At 62.4% G+C, this 18,514-nt stretch overlaps 1 protein-coding gene across 1 annotated transcript in view; it reads left to right on the top strand.

Moving 5' to 3' along the window:
- Nucleotides 1-749: 749 nt before the first annotated feature.
- The window catches only part of LOC125442896 (pre-mRNA 3'-end-processing factor FIP1-like), a 45,166-nt gene continuing 27,401 nt past the window's right edge, over nucleotides 750-18,514 (top strand). Inside the window, exons 1-5 of the mRNA XM_048514670.1 lie at nucleotides 750-992; nucleotides 4,659-4,742; nucleotides 8,591-8,627; nucleotides 9,883-9,964; nucleotides 10,496-10,602. Of these exons, the coding sequence (XP_048370627.1) occupies nucleotides 899-992; nucleotides 4,659-4,742; nucleotides 8,591-8,627; nucleotides 9,883-9,964; nucleotides 10,496-10,602 (404 nt within the window). The 5' untranslated portion in view covers nucleotides 750-898. The remainder of the gene's footprint in view (nucleotides 993-4,658; nucleotides 4,743-8,590; nucleotides 8,628-9,882; nucleotides 9,965-10,495; nucleotides 10,603-18,514) is intronic.

The following is an 18,514-nucleotide window of genomic DNA, read 5'->3' on the forward strand; positions in this document are numbered from 1 at the left end:
ACACTAGGAACATTTGAAGGTGGCAGGAGCAGAGGGAGACCCAACTCTAGAAAGGGAGCTGCGCCCTGCAGCCCTCTACAAGACCTGAGCGAGGCTCAGCTCAGGTTGGCGGGGAAGGGGGGATTTTGGAGGTCCCACATTCATAGGATGGTCATAAGTTAGCGCGCCCCCCCCCCCCCCGCAGAAGGTCTACTGGCAGCATGATGTCCACAGAGCCATTTAATCCTCCTCCTCCTCCTCCCTGCGACGTTGGTGGTCCTCACACAACTCCCGGGAGGCGGGTCAGGTTCCGAGTAATGGGCTGAAGGGCGAACCCACCTGTCCTGCGGGCCTAACCACTGTACCATCCGGCCAGTGGTGGGATTCAAATAATTGAGCACCATTGTAACGCCCCGTCCTGCCCAAGAGGGGCGACCCTGCCGGTCCCCCCGCTGCCTCCGGGCCGCGCTAAAAAGAGACGGGTAGCAGCTTGGCGACCCCTTCCAAGCCAGCCGGTGCGGGAGGACGGGGCCGGGCGCGGGTTCTCGGCCGCAGCGCCGCTCCGGATGGGGCCACTCGCCCGCCCTGCCCGGTCCTCCGGCGCGCTTTTACGCAGGAGCCGCGGGGGCGAGGCCGGGCTGGCTCCGCCGGGGTCTGGGCGCTAGGACCCGGGCGCTCCCGGTGGCGGCGGCGGTGGCGGCGGCGGCGCAGCAGCCCGCCCGCCCGCCCGCCCCGGCGGCTCCCCCGTGGCCAGGTGGTCCCCGCTCCGAGCGACCCTCCGGCGGGGGCGCCGCGGCTGCAGGCGGGGGGCGCGGGATGGGTCCGGCGGGGGCGCGGGCCGGGCTCTGAGCTGCAGCATCCCCCGGCCGGAAGGAGGAGGAGGAGGAGGAGGAGGAGGCCTCCCGCCGCCGCCGCCGCCATGGCCATGGCCACCGAGCTGGAGCCCGCCGCCGGGCCGGCAGGAGCGCCGCTGGACGCCGACGACGACGACGAGGAGCACTGGCTGTACGGAGGTAGGCGGGCGGGCGGGCGGGCGGGCTCCTCGCGAGCAAGCCAAGGCAAGGGCCCCGCCCCCGCGGCCGCAGACCTGTGTGGGGCCGCCCCGGCCGGCCGGCTGGCTGCTGCTGCTGCTGCTGCCGCCGGGATGAGGAGGCGCCGCGCCGGCCCCGCTGCAGGTGGACCCCCCGCCCCTCCTCCGCGCGCCCACCCACCCACCCCCATCCCACCCCACCCCACCCCCGCCGCGCTCCTCCTGCGTCTCTTGCCTGCCTTCCTTCCTTCCTTTCCTGGGCTCCGCTTTGCTCCTCGCGCCGGCGCGCGGCTTTTGTTCTCTCTCCCAGCCAGCAGCCCTGTGAGGTAGGCCAGCGGCCCACCCCCCGCGTTGCAGCGGGAAGGGGGCGGCGACGCAGCCCAGAGGGGGTCGCGGGCCTCCCAGAGTCCGGGGGGGGGGGGCTGGAGCCCGTCGTGGCGCCTCCTGCCTTTGTCTGCAGCGCGGCCGGGCCGGCCGGCCGGGGCGTCCGAGGCGAGCAGGGGCTGGCCGGGCCCAAGGCGCCCCACGTGGCCCCCGACCCTCCCCCCGGGATGCTGCCGCCGGGCTGCCTGCAGGCGCTGCGCCGCCCCGCGCCAAGCAGCAGCCCCCCCTCGCTCCCTCCCTCCCCCCCTCCCCGAGCGGAGTGGACCCGCCTGGCTGCGCCCCGCTTTGTGCAGGAGCAGACCCCAAGAGGGGCGCCTGCCCCGGTCAGCCTACAGTCACGGGGAGGGGGGGGGCAGCCAGAGGCCTCGCTCTCCCCTCCACGGGTCTCGTTTCCAGGGGGGCACGAGGGCCGAGGGGCTAAGCCGTAGGCCAGGTGGGCTTTTAGGAAGGGGGGGTCACGTTATCAATTAGCTAACTAATTAATTAATTTCCAGGCCGCCCTTCCCCAGGCAGGCTTCGGGTGGCTTATAGCCATGAAAGCTACAATAAATGACAAAAGCCATAAAACGATTGCTTCGGCCTTATTTAAAATTGGGGGCTCAAACACCCCCCGCGCCCCCCGCCCCATCTCCACAAAACAGCCTTGGGAGGCAGAAGAAAGAGGGAGGCTGCAGAATTGCAATGACTCCCACCGGGCGGCCCCACATTTCACTCAGCCAGGGCAGAGATCCCAGAGGAGGGGTACAGCTGAAGGGCAGGGGCAGGGGGCACCTGGCTCTGGCACACCCCCAGTGTGGGGACAGGAAACCAGCACACGGTAAACATGCAACGGTTAGCGTTTCCATCTCAGTTTTCCCCATCCTTCAGCTCATTTTCAAGGGGATCTCAATTTGCTCAGAGGCTTAGTGAGGGCAGCCGACCAAGCGTGGTCACTGCTTCTGATTGGCCTCTGGCTCATATTGTACTGCAAGGGAAGCTTAGATGTCAGCTGGCAGTGGTTTTTGAGTTTTTCAGCGTAATAGCTTGTGAGCAGAGCTGGTGCCCACTTTGGGCCGTCCTGGGCATGGACAGCCTTCCCCCCGAGCCCCCCCCCCCAAGGTTGCCACCGCAGCCTTTCTTGCCACACTCCTCACTTGCCCTTGGGCTAACTGTGTGACCAGCAAGTGATAGTGTGTGTGTGTAGGGGGATTGGAGTGGGCCTGGAGGCTTCTGGTTGCTGATCCCTAAGCCAGAGGGGCCTTTCCCTCTGCTTTGCAGTCCAAAGATCCCACCAGAGGGATCAGCAACCAGAACCCCCCAGACCCACTCTAACCCCCCCTCCACACACACACACTATCACTTACTGGTTTCACTGGGTTGATTTGATGCTGGAAGATCTGGCCATGTCTGATGGCATCAGAGCTCAGCTATTGCCATCCTGAGCGCAGGAGAGTTGGTTTGAGTGACTGGTGTGTGTGTGTGTTTCCCCCCCACTTCCAAACCAGGCATCCTCCGTAGATGCCATGGAATTGCGACTTGCTGTGTGAGAGGAAAACAAAACGGATCGCCACCAAGGTTACAGTCCTGTGCACGTTTGCGTGGAAGTACGCATGGTGCTGAAGGAACTGTGTTCCTCCCATATCTGGCAGCCATAGGTGCTGCTTTTCCTTGCAAACAAAAATAAGTGGATGGCTTGTTTCAAAATGTCGGCTGCGTGGAGCGGCTGATTGAGTGAGGTCATGACTCTTGTGGCTGGATTATGTGTTGTGAGCTGCGATAGAAAATGGGCCAAACGGAAAACATTAACAACTCAATTAGAAAAGTAAGTTGTGGCCTCCCAATGAGTAGTGGTTAAGATGCCAGACTAGGGCCTGGTCAGGAGTTGGGTCACGACACGAAGGTAGGCGGTGGCAAACTACCTTCCAGCGTCGTTTGCCCTGAACAGTCCACTAGGGGGTGTTGTGACTTGACGGCAGAAAAAACTTAGCCTGGGCTAATAAGAAAAAAGTAAAGCGATGAATGAATGAAGTTCACCTTTGCTCAGTGCCAGGATGTTGTTGTATGCCCGTGGTGGCAAACCTTTGGCACTCCAGATGTTATGGACTACAATTCCCATCAACTGGCAGGGGCTGATGGGAATTGTAGTCCATAACATCTGGAGTGCCAAAGGTTCGCCACCACTGTTGTATGTTATTCCGGGGTGGATTCCTCCAAACTGGCGGTCTTTAGGCAGAGGTTGGACAGCTGCCTGTTATTGCTCATGGACTTCCTTTGGATTTCCTGTCCTGGTTCATCAGCCACCTTCCAACACTGATTCTAAGATATCTCACATATGGTCAGGATTTTCTAGTGAGGATTTTGTGGCTCCGTTGTTTGGAGGAGTGGGTTTTCTTGGCTGTGATAGTGCTTTGGTGTTTCCAAATGCCAGCCTTCCAGTGTTGTTGGATTACTGTCTGTGGGGTTTTGAGGACTGTGCTCCCGTGGGAATGCTGCTGGGACTCTGGCTGTGCGCGGTTGTCCACCGGCCTGTTTGGTTGGAGCCAGTTCCTATTTGCACTTCCTTTTCGCATCTGCTCACGGACCAAACTGGTTCAGCTTCAGCAAATCTGTAGCCTCCTGGGCAGTCCAGCCAGAATGTACCTCCCTCTCAGAAGGAAGGGGGATGATGATGATGATGATGATTAATTAATTAATTAAATTTATAGGCCGCCTCATCCCCGAAGGGCCGGGATCCCTACCAAGGCCAACAAATCCTTCCTTGTAGAAAACTTGGCGTGAGGGGAAATGGCTGGAGCGCAGCTATGTTTCTAAACAGGCGATTTGGGGAGAAGGATGTAGGCAGCCGGGACAGTTTGAAATGCTACAGCACTGATTCAGGTTTATCCTCTTTGTAAGAACCTGACTCCACTGATTACCCCACCTGTAGTCTATGGAAAAGTGGAGAACACAATTGATGTATCACCTTTCAATGGGACCAATCCTGTGAAAAAGAAACATATGCAAAATTTTGACTTTCCCAGAATCCTTTGTCAGAGCAGGACACGTTTATCAAAAAACGGGGGGCTAAATTTCAGCCGAGCAGGAGGCAAGGGTAGTTATTCTCCACACTGCGCTTCGTGGTAGTTGCCACTGCAGTGAGAGACGGCCTGGGCAACCGCTGCACATTTGCGCATGTCTTTTTTTCCCTGCTATCACTCTTGGCACCTTTCTGGTTCCTGCTGTTGGTCCCACACTGAGCAAATGCTTGATGTTAGTGTTTTTCTCCACCTTTCCATCCATGTCCCAGGATATAGTGTGCTGAGACAAGCAGAGAATGCTTATGGGATATTTTACCTTTTGAGTTTGGAACAAGTGTCCAGTTGTATTCCAGGTAGGTAGCAGACTGGGGGCAACCGTGGTTCCGAGAACAAATTGGTGTGTAAAGTTGTATTCATCTGTTTCGACTGTGTCCCTTTTCAAAGGCTCAAGGAAGGTAACTGTACTTGTTTTTAATGCTCACACACATACAAATGCAATATCTAATTGAAACGTAAGCCATCTCACATCTGCTAACTTAGTTCTGGCCTTTGAATGCCAGGCAGGTGCTTCATTTCTCATATAAATGGCAACAGAAGCGATGGACAATCTCTGTGATGGTGCAGCTTAGATGATCACCCAAGAGTGTAAACTACTGCAAAAGTGAATGGGAAGGAGCAGCTGTGGTCCATCAGGAGAGAACCTCGTGGTAACGCCTCCATTGCTGTTTCCTTTGGCAAGGAGTGGGTTAAAGAATCCTTTGTTCAAATCTGAACACACATATGAGTTGACATTGCGGGTCCTTTTGCTCAGTAAAACAGGCCTTCATTAAAATGAACTGCAGAAAAATGTTGTGTTGGAGAAAACAGAAAGAATCTGTGATCCGAAGCCACCCGATTACTTTGAGCACTGAGTACCTCTATTGAATGTGATAGGCCTGTTCTGGAATGTAGAGCGTGATTGTGACACATTTCTGAAAACGGAAGCATCCCTGGGTTCCCTCTAAGGGGGTGTTGTGCACAGCGGGGCCTTTTATGCTGTGGTACCACAATTTCAAAATGCGCTTCTTGAATGGCGACACCTACCCAGTTATGCCATTCTCTAGTGAAGACCTTTCTGTTCAGTTTTCTACAGGGATTCATTTCGACTGCTGCCAGAGATCTCATTTTTAATAGTATTTAAAATCTTCCAATTGTATTAATTTTTGGCCTAGTCCTGTTGATAATGTTAAATGAAGGAGTGGTGCACATAGGGGCAAAAAATCCAAACTTCACATACACGCTACAGGGGTCAGTGCTATCAGTCACAGACCAGGAAAGGGATTTGGGCATCTTAGTGGATAGTTCCATGGGAATGTCAACTCAATGCATGGCAGCTGTGAAAAAGGCAAACTCTATGCTGGGGATAATTAGGAAAGGAGTTGATAATAAAACTGCAAGGATTGTCATGCCCTTATATAAAGCCGTGGTGCGACCGCACTTGGAGTACTGTGTTCAGTTCTGGTCGCCACATCTCAAAAAGGATGTTGAAGAGATAGAAAAAGTGCAGAGAAGGGCAACGAGGATGATTGAAGGATTGGAGCACCTTCCTTATGAGGAGAGGCTGCAGCGTTTGGGACTCTTTAGTTTGGAGAGGAGACGTCTGAGGGGGGATATGATTGAAGTCTATAAAATTATGCATGGGGTAGAAAATGTGGACAGAGAGAAATTTTTCTCTCTTTCTCACAATACTAGAACCAGGGGGCATCCATTGAAAATGCTGGGAGGAAGAATTAGAACTAATAAAAGGAAACAGTTCTTCACGCAACGTGTGATTGGTGTTTGGAATATGCTGCCACAGGAGGTGGTGATGGCCACTCACCTGGATAGCTTTAAAAAGGGCTTGGACAGATTTATGGAGGAGAGGTGGATTTATGGCTACCAATCTTGATCCTCCTTGATCTGAGATTGCAAATTCCTTAGCAGACCAGGTGCTCGGGAGCAACAGCCGCAGATGGCCCTTGCTTTCACATCCTGCAGGTGAGCTCCCAAAGGCACCTGATGGGCCACTGCGAGTAGCAGAGTGCTGGACTAGATGGACTCTGGTCTGATCCAGCAGGCTAGTTCTTATGTTCTTATGAGTCTTAAAGTTTTGTGAATGCAATAAAAGAGCAGTTTTATGTTCACTGCAGACAGCCTGTCTTCTGCAAGTAACGCGCGGAGTCTCCTCCAGAGTTGCTTTTTGATGATTTTGTAATCCATGGTGTAATATTTTTTGCCTATTAAAAAGGGGGCGAAAAAGGCTCCGGTTTCTCTCCTTCAGAAATAAGACCTTTGTTGTTTTCAAACTAACAGTTTATGAGATTGAGGAATTTTGAAAATTAAGGAAACAAACCCACAAGACACACATTCCCCACTTCTCAGCAAACATGAAAACCATTCTCGTTTTTCCAAGATGCCAACCAAAGTCAGTTTTGAGAGAATAATTTTTCCCGTTTTCAGTGGAACTTGAATAGTTCCCACCTATGTGAACCTTTGGTTCCTCTGGTTTTAAAGTTTTATTGGGGCATTTCTAGGTGTGTTATTTTGTCCCCAAGGGACCCAAAGCAACTTGGGGGAGAGTTCACAAGCACAATAACTGCCAATCTAACAATACCATTTTAAAAAGTAGATGAAAACAAAGAAAGCATCACTATGCCTTGGGCTAGTTCTAGTCTGCTGGGCTGCTTAATGCTGGCCTTGGGCTGCAAGCTGAGGACTGAAATCCCTCTGTTTCCTGCCTTTTGGCTCCCACCTCTGCCCACACCCAGATTTAATTGCCGCAAGGAGAGAAAAAAAAAATTCAGCCCAAATGGTACTCAGGTGCTGCTAGCAAATTAGCAGGATCTTGCCCACTCACTCTGCTACTTGTGATTGTGTTTAATGCTGTCTTAATCTTATTGGTAAACCCATGTGTTTTAAACATTAAAGGGAAAGTGGTATGAGGTATCTTTTAACAAATAACTCGGTAGATGTCTAATTCTGCAGCCTTCTCCTGCATGGGGCCGTTGGCTTCAGGGTCCCAGAGGGGTTTCCACTCCTCTGCTGCCGGAGGTGACCGGGACTGGACCTCTGACCTCCTCGGAGGCCAGTTCTGAAAGTAGAGAGCTGGGAGGGTTCCTCGTTTGGGAGATTTTTACAATCTAGGATTTGCCACTGTTGCGCAGGTCAAGAGGTTCTGGATTCAAATCCCCAATAAATCCAAGCAGCCAGATCTGTTATCCAGGGCAGGTGTCTTGTTTGTTCTGTTTTGCACGCGGATGGTCAGCCTTGTGCTTTGGTATTACTTGGCCCAACTGCACAAAACGGCAAATATGTTTTTTTTACCCTATGTGGCCCTTTGTTTAGAGCTGGGCCAAAACTCATTAGTTTATAGGGCCTGCTTGAGAGCCTTTAAATTCTGGTTTTGCCTGCATTTCTTACACAACGAGCATTCGCTGGTTCACCTACTTTTATCTGATACCCAGGTTAATCCATGGTTCTCTCTAATAGAGAGAAAGATTGAATCACTTGGTATATCCCTCGACTCGCTTTTCCCGCTATCCAGTTCAGAATCCTGCAACTTGTTAAAACAAAAATTGTTTTTAATTTAATTAGGGCTGCTATGAAAACTTGTTCACCTTTACATCTCTCAGTACCCCTACATCAAAACAGGATGGCTCCCTGCTTGTATTTTTTTCACTAATCCTATTCAGAGAAGACCTCTCACACTTGCTTGTTTCAATGTTTTCCCCTCTGCTTAATTGCGTGGTAGATTTAACAACGTGGAAATGATTGAAAGGGTGTGCTCTTGTGGTGAACAGCAAATTGAAACATTGGCACATCAATTGCTCTGCTGCCCTAAATCCACAAACATCAGATTAAAATATTCCAATATCTTTTCTAGGATATCCAGCGAAATGGGAGAGTCAAGTAGACTCCCTTTCCTCTGGGACAATTCTGACAATGAAATTTGTGAATTGGTAGCAAGTTTTTTTTATTGGAGGTGATGCATAACCAATAGTTTATATTTTATCTCACACTTTTGTATCTGTATACTCCCTTATCACAGTTTTTGTATTGTGTTATGATTCTACTGTATTGTGCCAAATAAAGGCTTATCAATCATTTAAATATGTTTTTTGGAACTTTCCTTTTTTGGCCTGTGTGATTTCTCTCTTTTTTTCTTTCCTTGCTATATTTTCAGATGATAGTGGTAAGCAAGAAGATGGACCGATCCCTGGGTAAATGTTGTCAATTATTTATTAGCCAAATGTGCATTTGTGGGAATGTTTTACCCTCCTCCCTGTTATGGGAGCATCTTTTGCATTACCTGGGTAGCCCCTATTCCCTGGATATCATTAAGCAGAGGTGAGCAACACCAATGCATGCTGAGAGGGGGCTGCCTTTGTCTGTCAAAGCCTCCCCCCCCCAAAAAAAAGAAGACAACAAAGAGTTTGGATTTATATACCCCCCTTTCTCTCTTATAAGGAGACTCAAGGGGGCTGTCAATCTCCTTTCCCTTCCCCCCTCACAACAAACCCCCTGTGAGGTAGGTGAGGCTGAGAGAGCTCCGGAAAGCTGCGACTAGCCCAAGGTCACCCAGCTGGCATGTTTGGGAGTGCACAGGCTAACCTGAATTCCCCAGATAAGCCGCCACAGCTCAAGTGACAGAATGGGGAATCAAGCCCGGTTCCTCCAGATTAGAGTGCACCTGCTCTTAACCACTATGCCACTGCTGCCCCCCTTTCTAGAAACACCTGGAAAGGTGTTGATGAGCACCACATTGGGGACCTATAATATGTCACTAGGTTGCCAGTCTTGTATGAACTGAGAATTGGCGGAGTCACAGGACCATAATTCTTCAGTACTATATAAATCAAATATCAGTACAAACAACCCTGAACTGACTTTTGGATTCAGGCGGCTGCCCTTCTGGTATGATGGCTATTTGCACAGTGGCAGATAGGAAGTCGCTCCAAAGGGTGATCACTCCTGCACAGAGGATTATCGGCTGCCCTCTCCCCTCCTTGGAAGAACTCTCTAATTCCCGAAGCCTAAAGAAAGCCCAAAATATTCTGAGAGACCCGTCTCATCCAGCACACTCTCTTTTTGAACTGTTACCATCTGGCAGACGATACAGGTCTATCAAAACTAGGACAAAGAGGCTTAGAGACAGCTTCTACTCTAGAGCTGTGGCGATGCTGAACTCCGCGGCTTCGTGTTGATGTGTTTGGGGCTGTGTAGGGATGGGTGGAGGAAGGGGAAAGTGAGGATTGGGTATGAGTCTGAAATTGTGTGCATTGAGGAATGCTGCTGTAAATTTCGTTGTGCGTGCACAATGACAATAAAATGCTTATGCTTATTTGCGGAGCCTTTCCTCGCAGCTTAATACCCCAAGTGGCACAGTGTAAGCCTGCAAATTGCTAGCTTCTATAACTGAGGTGTTTTTCAGGAGTGGGCATAATGTGGGTCAGTTTTGTCCATCTTTTTTGTCAGACACTCCGAATCACATACTTTACAAGATGTTGCCCAGGAGAGCAGGATTGTCAACTGTGAAGACCGAGAGCTGTTGCAGCAGGTGAGTGGGATAAGCAGAGTCAGTATGTTACAGCCGTGATTCTTAAACCTTCTGGTGGTCCCCAGGATAGGAGAAGGTTGGGGAAAGAAGTGGGAAGGCTCTGTTTGGGCCCGTCTGGTGGCCTGTACATGTGGTTGGAGGGAAACTAAGTCCGGTTGAATCAGGCTAGAAGCAGTGTAGGTTTGGGTGGGAAATCTGTGGTAAGGACAAATGTGAACAGAAGAAAGTTTGTCTCATCCCCGCCTCTGTCCAAATGGGTTTGATTTCCAGTTTGGCCCCAGCTTTGCACTACGCTGACCTGAGGATACAGAAGAAAATCTGTCCACTGCCTTCCTCGGGGTCTTTGACAAAGCAATAAGGCATCTTACCTAACGTTAGAAGGCCTTAAACAGCATGAGGTTACTGGAATACTGAATACCTGAAAGCGATTCTGATAATATCTGGCCTACAGCAATGCTATCAAATACTACATGCCGGCACTGAGGTGCAAACATCAGAGAAACAAGCAAGGGCTTGTGGTGTCTGTTCTAGGCTCTTCCCAGTGGCGAAGATGACGAGGAAGACAGCGAGAGTGATAGTGACGACGATGACATCCGAGTCACCATCGGTAACATCAAAACTGGCGCCCCATCTTACATGTAAGCATTTGTTTGTTTTGTTCCATTTACTCTACCGCCCATCCCCGAAGGGCTCTGGGCGGTGTACAATAGTATACTAAAACATCAATATAAAATTCCATAAAAATAGCATAAAACTATTACATTTAAAATAATAAAACAATACTCAAAGTCTTCAGATGGCGATCAACAGCTTGTTCCACGGGGGTGGTCCAAATAATACAATCCCCAGAGTAAAAATAAGGGTAGAATAGAACAGAATTTCAAAATTTCAGGGATGGCACACAATTAATGGCTACCCCCCACCCTCCAAAAGCCCAGTGAAACAATTCTGTTTTACAAGCCCTGCGGAGCTGTTCAAGATCCCGCAGGGTTCTAACAGGCGGTGCTAGTGAGTTCCATCAGGCAAGAGCTAAGGCCCGAAAGGCCCTTGCGTGGGTGGAGATCAGCTGTATCATAGCAGGGCCAGGGACCACCAGCAAATTGGCCTCTAAAGAACGTAGAGGCCATGTAGGGGCATATGGGGAGAGACGGTCCCTCTGGTACAAGGGCACCAGGCTGTGGAGTGCCTTAAAGGTTAATACCAACACCTTGAAGATGATCCGGTATTCTGTTGGAGCCAATGCAGATGACACAGCACAGGAGAGATATGATCCAGTATAGAGCTTCCTGTGAGGAGCCGTGCCGCTGCATGCTGGACCAACTTCAACTTCCGGGTCAGCCGCAAGGCAGGCCCGCGTAAAGTGAATTGCAATAGTCCAGGGGTAGGGAACCTGCGGCTCTCCAGATGTTCAGGAACTACAATTCCCATCAGCCCCTACCAGCATGGCCAATTGGCCATGCTGGTAGGGTGTGGGGGGGGGGGGGGGTGGGGTGGGGGGGGTACGGTGGTGGGGGGTGGGGGGGGGCGGGGGGGTGGGGGGGGGGGGTGGGGGGGGGGTGGTGGGTGGGGGGGGTGAGGTGGCGGGGGGGTGGTGGGGGGGTGGGGTGGGTGGGGGGGGGGGTGGGGGGGGGGGGGGGTGGGGGCGGGGGGGGGGGGTGGGGGGGGGGGGGGGGGTGGGGGGGGGGGGGTGGGGGGGGGGGGGGGGGGGGGGGGGGGGGGGGGGGGGGGGGGGGGGGTGGGGGGGGGGGGGGGTGGGGGGGGGGGGGGGTGGGGGGGGGGGGGGGTGGGGGGGGGGGGGGGTGGGGGGGGGGGGGGGTGGGGGGGGGGGGGGGTGGGGGGGGGGGGGGGTGGGGGGGGGGGGGGGTGGGGGGGGGGGGGGGTGGGGGGGGGGGGGGGTGGGGGGGGGGGGGGGTGGGGGGGGGGGGGGGTGGGGGGGGGGGGGGGTGGGGGGGGGGGGGGGTGGGGGGGGGGGGGGGTGGGGGGGGGGGGGGGTGGGGGGGGGGGGGGGTGGGGGGGGGGGGGGGTGGGGGGGGGGGGGGGTGGGGGGGGGGGGGGGTGGGGGGGGGGGGGGGTGGGGGGGGGGGGGGGTGGGGGGGGGGGGGGGTGGGGGGGGGGGGGGGTGGGGGGGGGGGGGGGTGGGGGGGGGGGGGGGTGGGGGGGGGGGGGGGTGGGGGGGGGGGGGGGTGGGGGGGGGGGGGGGTGGGGGGGGGGGGGGGTGGGGGGGGGGGGGGGTGGGGGGGGGGGGGGGTGGGGGGGGGGGGGGGTGGGGGGGGGGGGGGGTGGGGGGGGGGGGGGGTGGGGGGGGGGGGGGGTGGGGGGGGGGGGGGGTGGGGGGGGGGGGGGGTGGGGGGGGGGGGGGGTGGGGGGGGGGGGGGGTGGGGGGGGGGGGGGGTGGGGGGGGGGGGGGGTGGGGGGGGGGGGGGGTGGGGGGGGGGGGGGGTGGGGGGGGGGGGGGGTGGGGGGGGGGGGGGGTGGGGGGGGGGGGGGGTGGGGGGGGGGGGGGGTGGGGGGGGGGGGGGGTGGGGGGGGGGGGGGGTGGGGGGGGGGGGGGGTGGGGGGGGGGGGGGGTGGGGGGGGGGGGGGGTGGGGGGGGGGGGGGGTGGGGGGGGGGGGGGGTGGGGGGGGGGGGGGGTGGGGGGGGGGGGGGGTGGGGGGGGGGGGGGGTGGGGGGGGGGGGGGGTGGGGGGGGGGGGGGGTGGGGGGGGGGGGGGGTGGGGGGGGGGGGGGGTGGGGGGGGGGGGGGGTGGGGGGGGGGGGGGGTGGGGGGGGGGGGGGGTGGGGGGGGGGGGGGGTGGGGGGGGGGGGGGGTGGGGGGGGGGGGGGGTGGGGGGGGGGGGGGGTGGGGGGGGGGGGGGGTGGGGGGGGGGGGGGGTGGGGGGGGGGGGGGGTGGGGGGGGGGGGGGGTGGGGGGGGGGGGGGGTGGGGGGGGGGGGGGGTGGGGGGGGGGGGGGGTGGGGGGGGGGGGGGGTGGGGGGGGGGGGGGGTGGGGGGGGGGGGGGGTGGGGGGGGGGGGGGGTGGGGGGGGGGGGGGGTGGGGGGGGGGGGGGGTGGGGGGGGGGGGGGGTGGGGGGGGGGGGGGGTGGGGGGGGGGGGGGGTGGGGGGGGGGGGGGGTGGGGGGGGGGGGGGGTGGGGGGGGGGGGGGGTGGGGGGGGGGGGGGGTGGGGGGGGGGGGGGGTGGGGGGGGGGGGGGGTGGGGGGGGGGGGGGGTGGGGGGGGGGGGGGGTGGGGGGGGGGGGGGGTGGGGGGGGGGGGGGGTGGGGGGGGGGGGGGGTGGGGGGGGGGGGGGGTGGGGGGGGGGGGGGGTGGGGGGGGGGGGGGGTGGGGGGGGGGGGGGGTGGGGGGGGGGGGGGGTGGGGGGGGGGGGGGGTGGGGGGGGGGGGGGGTGGGGGGGGGGGGGGGTGGGGGGGGGGGGGGGTGGGGGGGGGGGGGGGTGGGGGGGGGGGGGGGTGGGGGGGGGGGGGGGTGGGGGGGGGGGGGGGTGGGGGGGGGGGGGGGTGGGGGGGGGGGGGGGTGGGGGGGGGGGGGGGTGGGGGGGGGGGGGGGTGGGGGGGGGGGGGGGTGGGGGGGGGGGGGGGTGGGGGGGGGGGGGGGTGGGGGGGGGGGGGGGTGGGGGGGGGGGGGGGTGGGGGGGGGGGGGGGTGGGGGGGGGGGGGGGTGGGGGGGGGGGGGGGTGGGGGGGGGGGGGGGTGGGGGGGGGGGGGGGTGGGGGGGGGGGGGGGTGGGGGGGGGGGGGGGTGGGGGGGGGGGGGGGTGGGGGGGGGGGGGGGTGGGGGGGGGGGGGGGTGGGGGGGGGGGGGGGTGGGGGGGGGGGGGGGTGGGGGGGGGGGGGGGTGGGGGGGGGGGGGGGTGGGGGGGGGGGGGGGTGGGGGGGGGGGGGGGTGGGGGGGGGGGGGGGTGGGGGGGGGGGGGGGTGGGGGGGGGGGGGGGTGGGGGGGGGGGGGGGTGGGGGGGGGGGGGGGTGGGGGGGGGGGGGGGTGGGGGGGGGGGGGGGTGGGGGGGGGGGGGGGTGGGGGGGGGGGGGGGTGGGGGGGGGGGGGGGTGGGGGGGGGGGGGGGTGGGGGGGGGGGGGGGTGGGGGGGGGGGGGGGTGGGGGGGGGGGGGGGTGGGGGGGGGGGGGGGTGGGGGGGGGGGGGGGTGGGGGGGGGGGGGGGTGGGGGGGGGGGGGGGTGGGGGGGGGGGGGGGTGGGGGGGGGGGGGGGTGGGGGGGGGGGGGGGTGGGGGGGGGGGGGGGTGGGGGGGGGGGGGGGTGGGGGGGGGGGGGGGTGGGGGGGGGGGGGGGTGGGGGGGGGGGGGGGTGGGGGGGGGGGGGGGTGGGGGGGGGGGGGGGTGGGGGGGGGGGGGGGTGGGGGGGGGGGGGGGTGGGGGGGGGGGGGGGTGGGGGGGGGGGGGGGTGGGGGGGGGGGGGGGTGGGGGGGGGGGGGGGTGGGGGGGGGGGGGGGTGGGGGGGGGGGGGGGTGGGGGGGGGGGGGGGTGGGGGGGGGGGGGGGTGGGGGGGGGGGGGGGTGGGGGGGGGGGGGGGTGGGGGGGGGGGGGGGTGGGGGGGGGGGGGGGTGGGGGGGGGGGGGGGTGGGGGGGGGGGGGGGTGGGGGGGGGGGGGGGTGGGGGGGGGGGGGGGTGGGGGGGGGGGGGGGTGGGGGGGGGGGGGGGTGGGGGGGGGGGGGGGTGGGGGGGGGGGGGGGTGGGGGGGGGGGGGGGTGGGGGGGGGGGGGGGTGGGGGGGGGGGGGGGTGGGGGGGGGGGGGGGTGGGGGGGGGGGGGGGTGGGGGGGGGGGGGGGTGGGGGGGGGGGGGGGTGGGGGGGGGGGGGGGTGGGGGGGGGGGGGGGTGGGGGGGGGGGGGGGTGGGGGGGGGGGGGGGTGGGGGGGGGGGGGGGTGGGGGGGGGGGGGGGTGGGGGGGGGGGGGGGTGGGGGGGGGGGGGGGTGGGGGGGGGGGGGGGTGGGGGGGGGGGGGGGTGGGGGGGGGGGGGGGTGGGGGGGGGGGGGGGTGGGGGGGGGGGGGGGTGGGGGGGGGGGGGGGTGGGGGGGGGGGGGGGTGGGGGGGGGGGGGGGTGGGGGGGGGGGGGGGTGGGGGGGGGGGGGGGTGGGGGGGGGGGGGGGTGGGGGGGGGGGGGGGTGGGGGGGGGGGGGGGTGGGGGGGGGGGGGGGTGGGGGGGGGGGGGGGTGGGGGGGGGGGGGGGTGGGGGGGGGGGGGGGTGGGGGGGGGGGGGGGTGGGGGGGGGGGGGGGTGGGGGGGGGGGGGGGTGGGGGGGGGGGGGGGTGGGGGGGGGGGGGGGTGGGGGGGGGGGGGGGTGGGGGGGGGGGGGGGTGGGGGGGGGGGGGGGTGGGGGGGGGGGGGGGTGGGGGGGGGGGGGGGTGGGGGGGGGGGGGGGTGGGGGGGGGGGGGGGTGGGGGGGGGGGGGGGTGGGGGGGGGGGGGGGTGGGGGGGGGGGGGGGTGGGGGGGGGGGGGGGTGGGGGGGGGGGGGGGTGGGGGGGGGGGGGGGTGGGGGGGGGGGGGGGTGGGGGGGGGGGGGGGTGGGGGGGGGGGGGGGTGGGGGGGGGGGGGGGTGGGGGGGGGGGGGGGTGGGGGGGGGGGGGGGTGGGGGGGGGGGGGGGTGGGGGGGGGGGGGGGTGGGGGGGGGGGGGGGTGGGGGGGGGGGGGGGTGGGGGGGGGGGGGGGTGGGGGGGGGGGGGGGTGGGGGGGGGGGGGGGTGGGGGGGGGGGGGGGTGGGGGGGGGGGGGGGTGGGGGGGGGGGGGGGTGGGGGGGGGGGGGGGTGGGGGGGGGGGGGGGTGGGGGGGGGGGGGGGTGGGGGGGGGGGGGGGTGGGGGGGGGGGGGGGTGGGGGGGGGGGGGGGTGGGGGGGGGGGGGGGTGGGGGGGGGGGGGGGTGGGGGGGGGGGGGGGTGGGGGGGGGGGGGGGTGGGGGGGGGGGGGGGTGGGGGGGGGGGGGGGTGGGGGGGGGGGGGGGTGGGGGGGGGGGGGGGTGGGGGGGGGGGGGGGTGGGGGGGGGGGGGGGTGGGGGGGGGGGGGGGTGGGGGGGGGGGGGGGTGGGGGGGGGGGGGGGTGGGGGGGGGGGGGGGTGGGGGGGGGGGGGGGTGGGGGGGGGGGGGGGTGGGGGGGGGGGGGGGTGGGGGGGGGGGGGGGTGGGGGGGGGGGGGGGTGGGGGGGGGGGGGGGTGGGGGGGGGGGGGGGTGGGGGGGGGGGGGGGTGGGGGGGGGGGGGGGTGAGGGGGGGGGGGGGGGGGGGGGGGGCCGGCGGTGGGCGCTGGGCCGGGGCGGGGCGGGGGGGGGGAGTGGGGGTGGGGGGGGGGGGGGGTGGGGGGGGGAGGGGGGGGGGGGGGGGGGGGGTGGGGGGGGTGGGGGGGGGTGGGGGGGTGGGGGGGGGGGGGGGGGGGGGGGTGGTGGGGGTGGGTGGGGTGGGGGGGGGGGGGGGGGGGGGGGGGGGGGGGTGCGCCGCCCCGGGCGGGGCGGGGGTCGCGGGGGGGGGGGGGGGGGTGGGGGGGGGGGGGGGGGGGGGGGGGGGGGGGTGGGGGATTCAGAGGATTCAGATCCTCTGAAGATGCCAGCCACAGATGCAGGCGAAACGTCAGGAGAGAATGCTGCTAGAACATGGCCATACAGCCCGGAAACCACACAGCACCCCAATAATGTTAACTTTTGAACTGTGCAAAAAGTTGTTAATGACTTTCAACTGGTAGATGAGGTTTTGTGTGAACGTTGTGGGTTCACTGGGCATTTTATTTTATTTTCTACATACTTGTTACACACCCAGGGACTTCAGAGATTGGCCGGTAATAAGTATACAGAAAATAAATAATAAATAAATAAAATTTTCTTCGGCTCTTCTCCTGGAACATCAAGGATTAACCATTTCAACATCGGGGGGTTGTGGGGAGGGCTCCACAAGAGCATGGCTTCTTGTTACCCTTTTGCCAGTCTGTGCCCATGCAGTCATTTTCTGTGCCCTGAATCACTAGTGGAAAGATGGCTTCCTGCCTCATGTGTAATGAACCTGGTGGTCTCCCGGCAGGCTGGCATCGGGCTGTGGACCAGACACGGTGGCCCTTGTGGTCTGGCCTTTGTGGCTTTTCTTTGCCTGTGAACCACTTCAAGAAAGCAACATAGCAGAGTGTGGACCAGGGAGATCTGGATTCAAATCTCACTCTGCCACAAGTTTTTGATATTTTGTTGCCCCAAGCAAAGAACATCTATCCCCTTCTGGGCCCCAAGATTTTATGCTGCTCAGTTTGCCTTCACAACAATCCTGCAAAGTAGGCTAGGCTGAGAGGGTGACGGGCTCAAACTCACCCAGTGAGCTTCAGGGCAGAGTGAGGATTCTACGTCCTACCCCAGTACTGTACTGACTGGCAAGAACGCCATTTTCAGTTGCTTAAACTGATGCGTTGAACAGCTTCGGAACACAGGAACGCCTCGGAAAAGAGCTGCACCTGAGTTTTGACTTCATAGCATCCAACCTCCCCATTTTTCAGGCTTTGCTTTTCCCTTTTTTTGAAATTACTGGCCAAATCAAGTATCTCACGTTTTGCAAAAATAATATTGTAAGGTGATAGTTAAGAGCAGGGGTCTTCAAACTACAGCCCTCCAGATGTTCATGGACTACAATTCCCATCAGCCCCTGACAGCATAGCCAAGTGGTAGGGCTCATGGGAATTGTAGTCTATGAACATCTGGAGGGCCATAGTTTGAAGACCCCTGGTTAAGAGAGATGGATGCCAAAGGTCAAAAGCATTACTTGGTCAGGACCCTTTTGAATCAGAAGAGTCGTAGCCTCCGTGAACACTTTCTGGCTGTTGTTGAGGCGAGGGTATCTGACACACACACACACACCCAGTCATAGGCCGGGACTAGCCCCAGGCCACAGATACCTTGGTGGGGGCAGGGAGGTTGGCATCCGCACTGTGAATCTTCCAGTCATCGCCCTTGATTCTGGATGGAGATCTTCTACATCCAGGCCTGCATGCCAGGTCAAAAAGGCAGCTACTGACGATATTGAGGTGGATTGACTTAAAAGCCAGCAGATGAGATGAAAAAATGAAGGAAATGTTGGGGTGAACCCTCACTGCCCCCCACATCTAGCCCAGTCAGGAGAAGAGGGGAGGTACAATCTGGAGGTCTACCTGGTGTCTCAGTGAGACGGAACGACTAGGACAGTGGTGGCGAACCTATGGCACGGGTGCCAGAGGTGGCACTCAGAGCCCTCTCTGTGGGCACACATGCACAGAGTTCATCATGGTGGGGAGTGGAAAATCGCCCCCCCCCCACACACACACACATCTAGGCTGGCCTGGGCCACTGGGCATGATGTGTAGGTAACCCTGTTAAGTGCTGTTAAACCCCACTGATTTTCATGGGAAGAACTAAAGCGCAATCCTTTACCTGGGAGTAAGCTCGGTTGCTGACAATGGGGCTTGCTTCTAAACCATAGGTGTCAAACTTGTGGCCCTCCAGATGTTATGGACTACAGTTACCACCATCCCCTGCCGGCATGATGCTGGCAGGGGATGATGGGAACTGTAGTCCATAACATCTGGAGGGCCGCGAGTTTGACACCTGT

The sequence above is a fragment of the Sphaerodactylus townsendi genome, linkage group LG13 (genome assembly GCF_021028975.2).
Source record: "Sphaerodactylus townsendi isolate TG3544 linkage group LG13, MPM_Stown_v2.3, whole genome shotgun sequence".
NCBI classification, from domain to species: domain Eukaryota; kingdom Metazoa; phylum Chordata; class Lepidosauria; order Squamata; family Sphaerodactylidae; genus Sphaerodactylus; species Sphaerodactylus townsendi.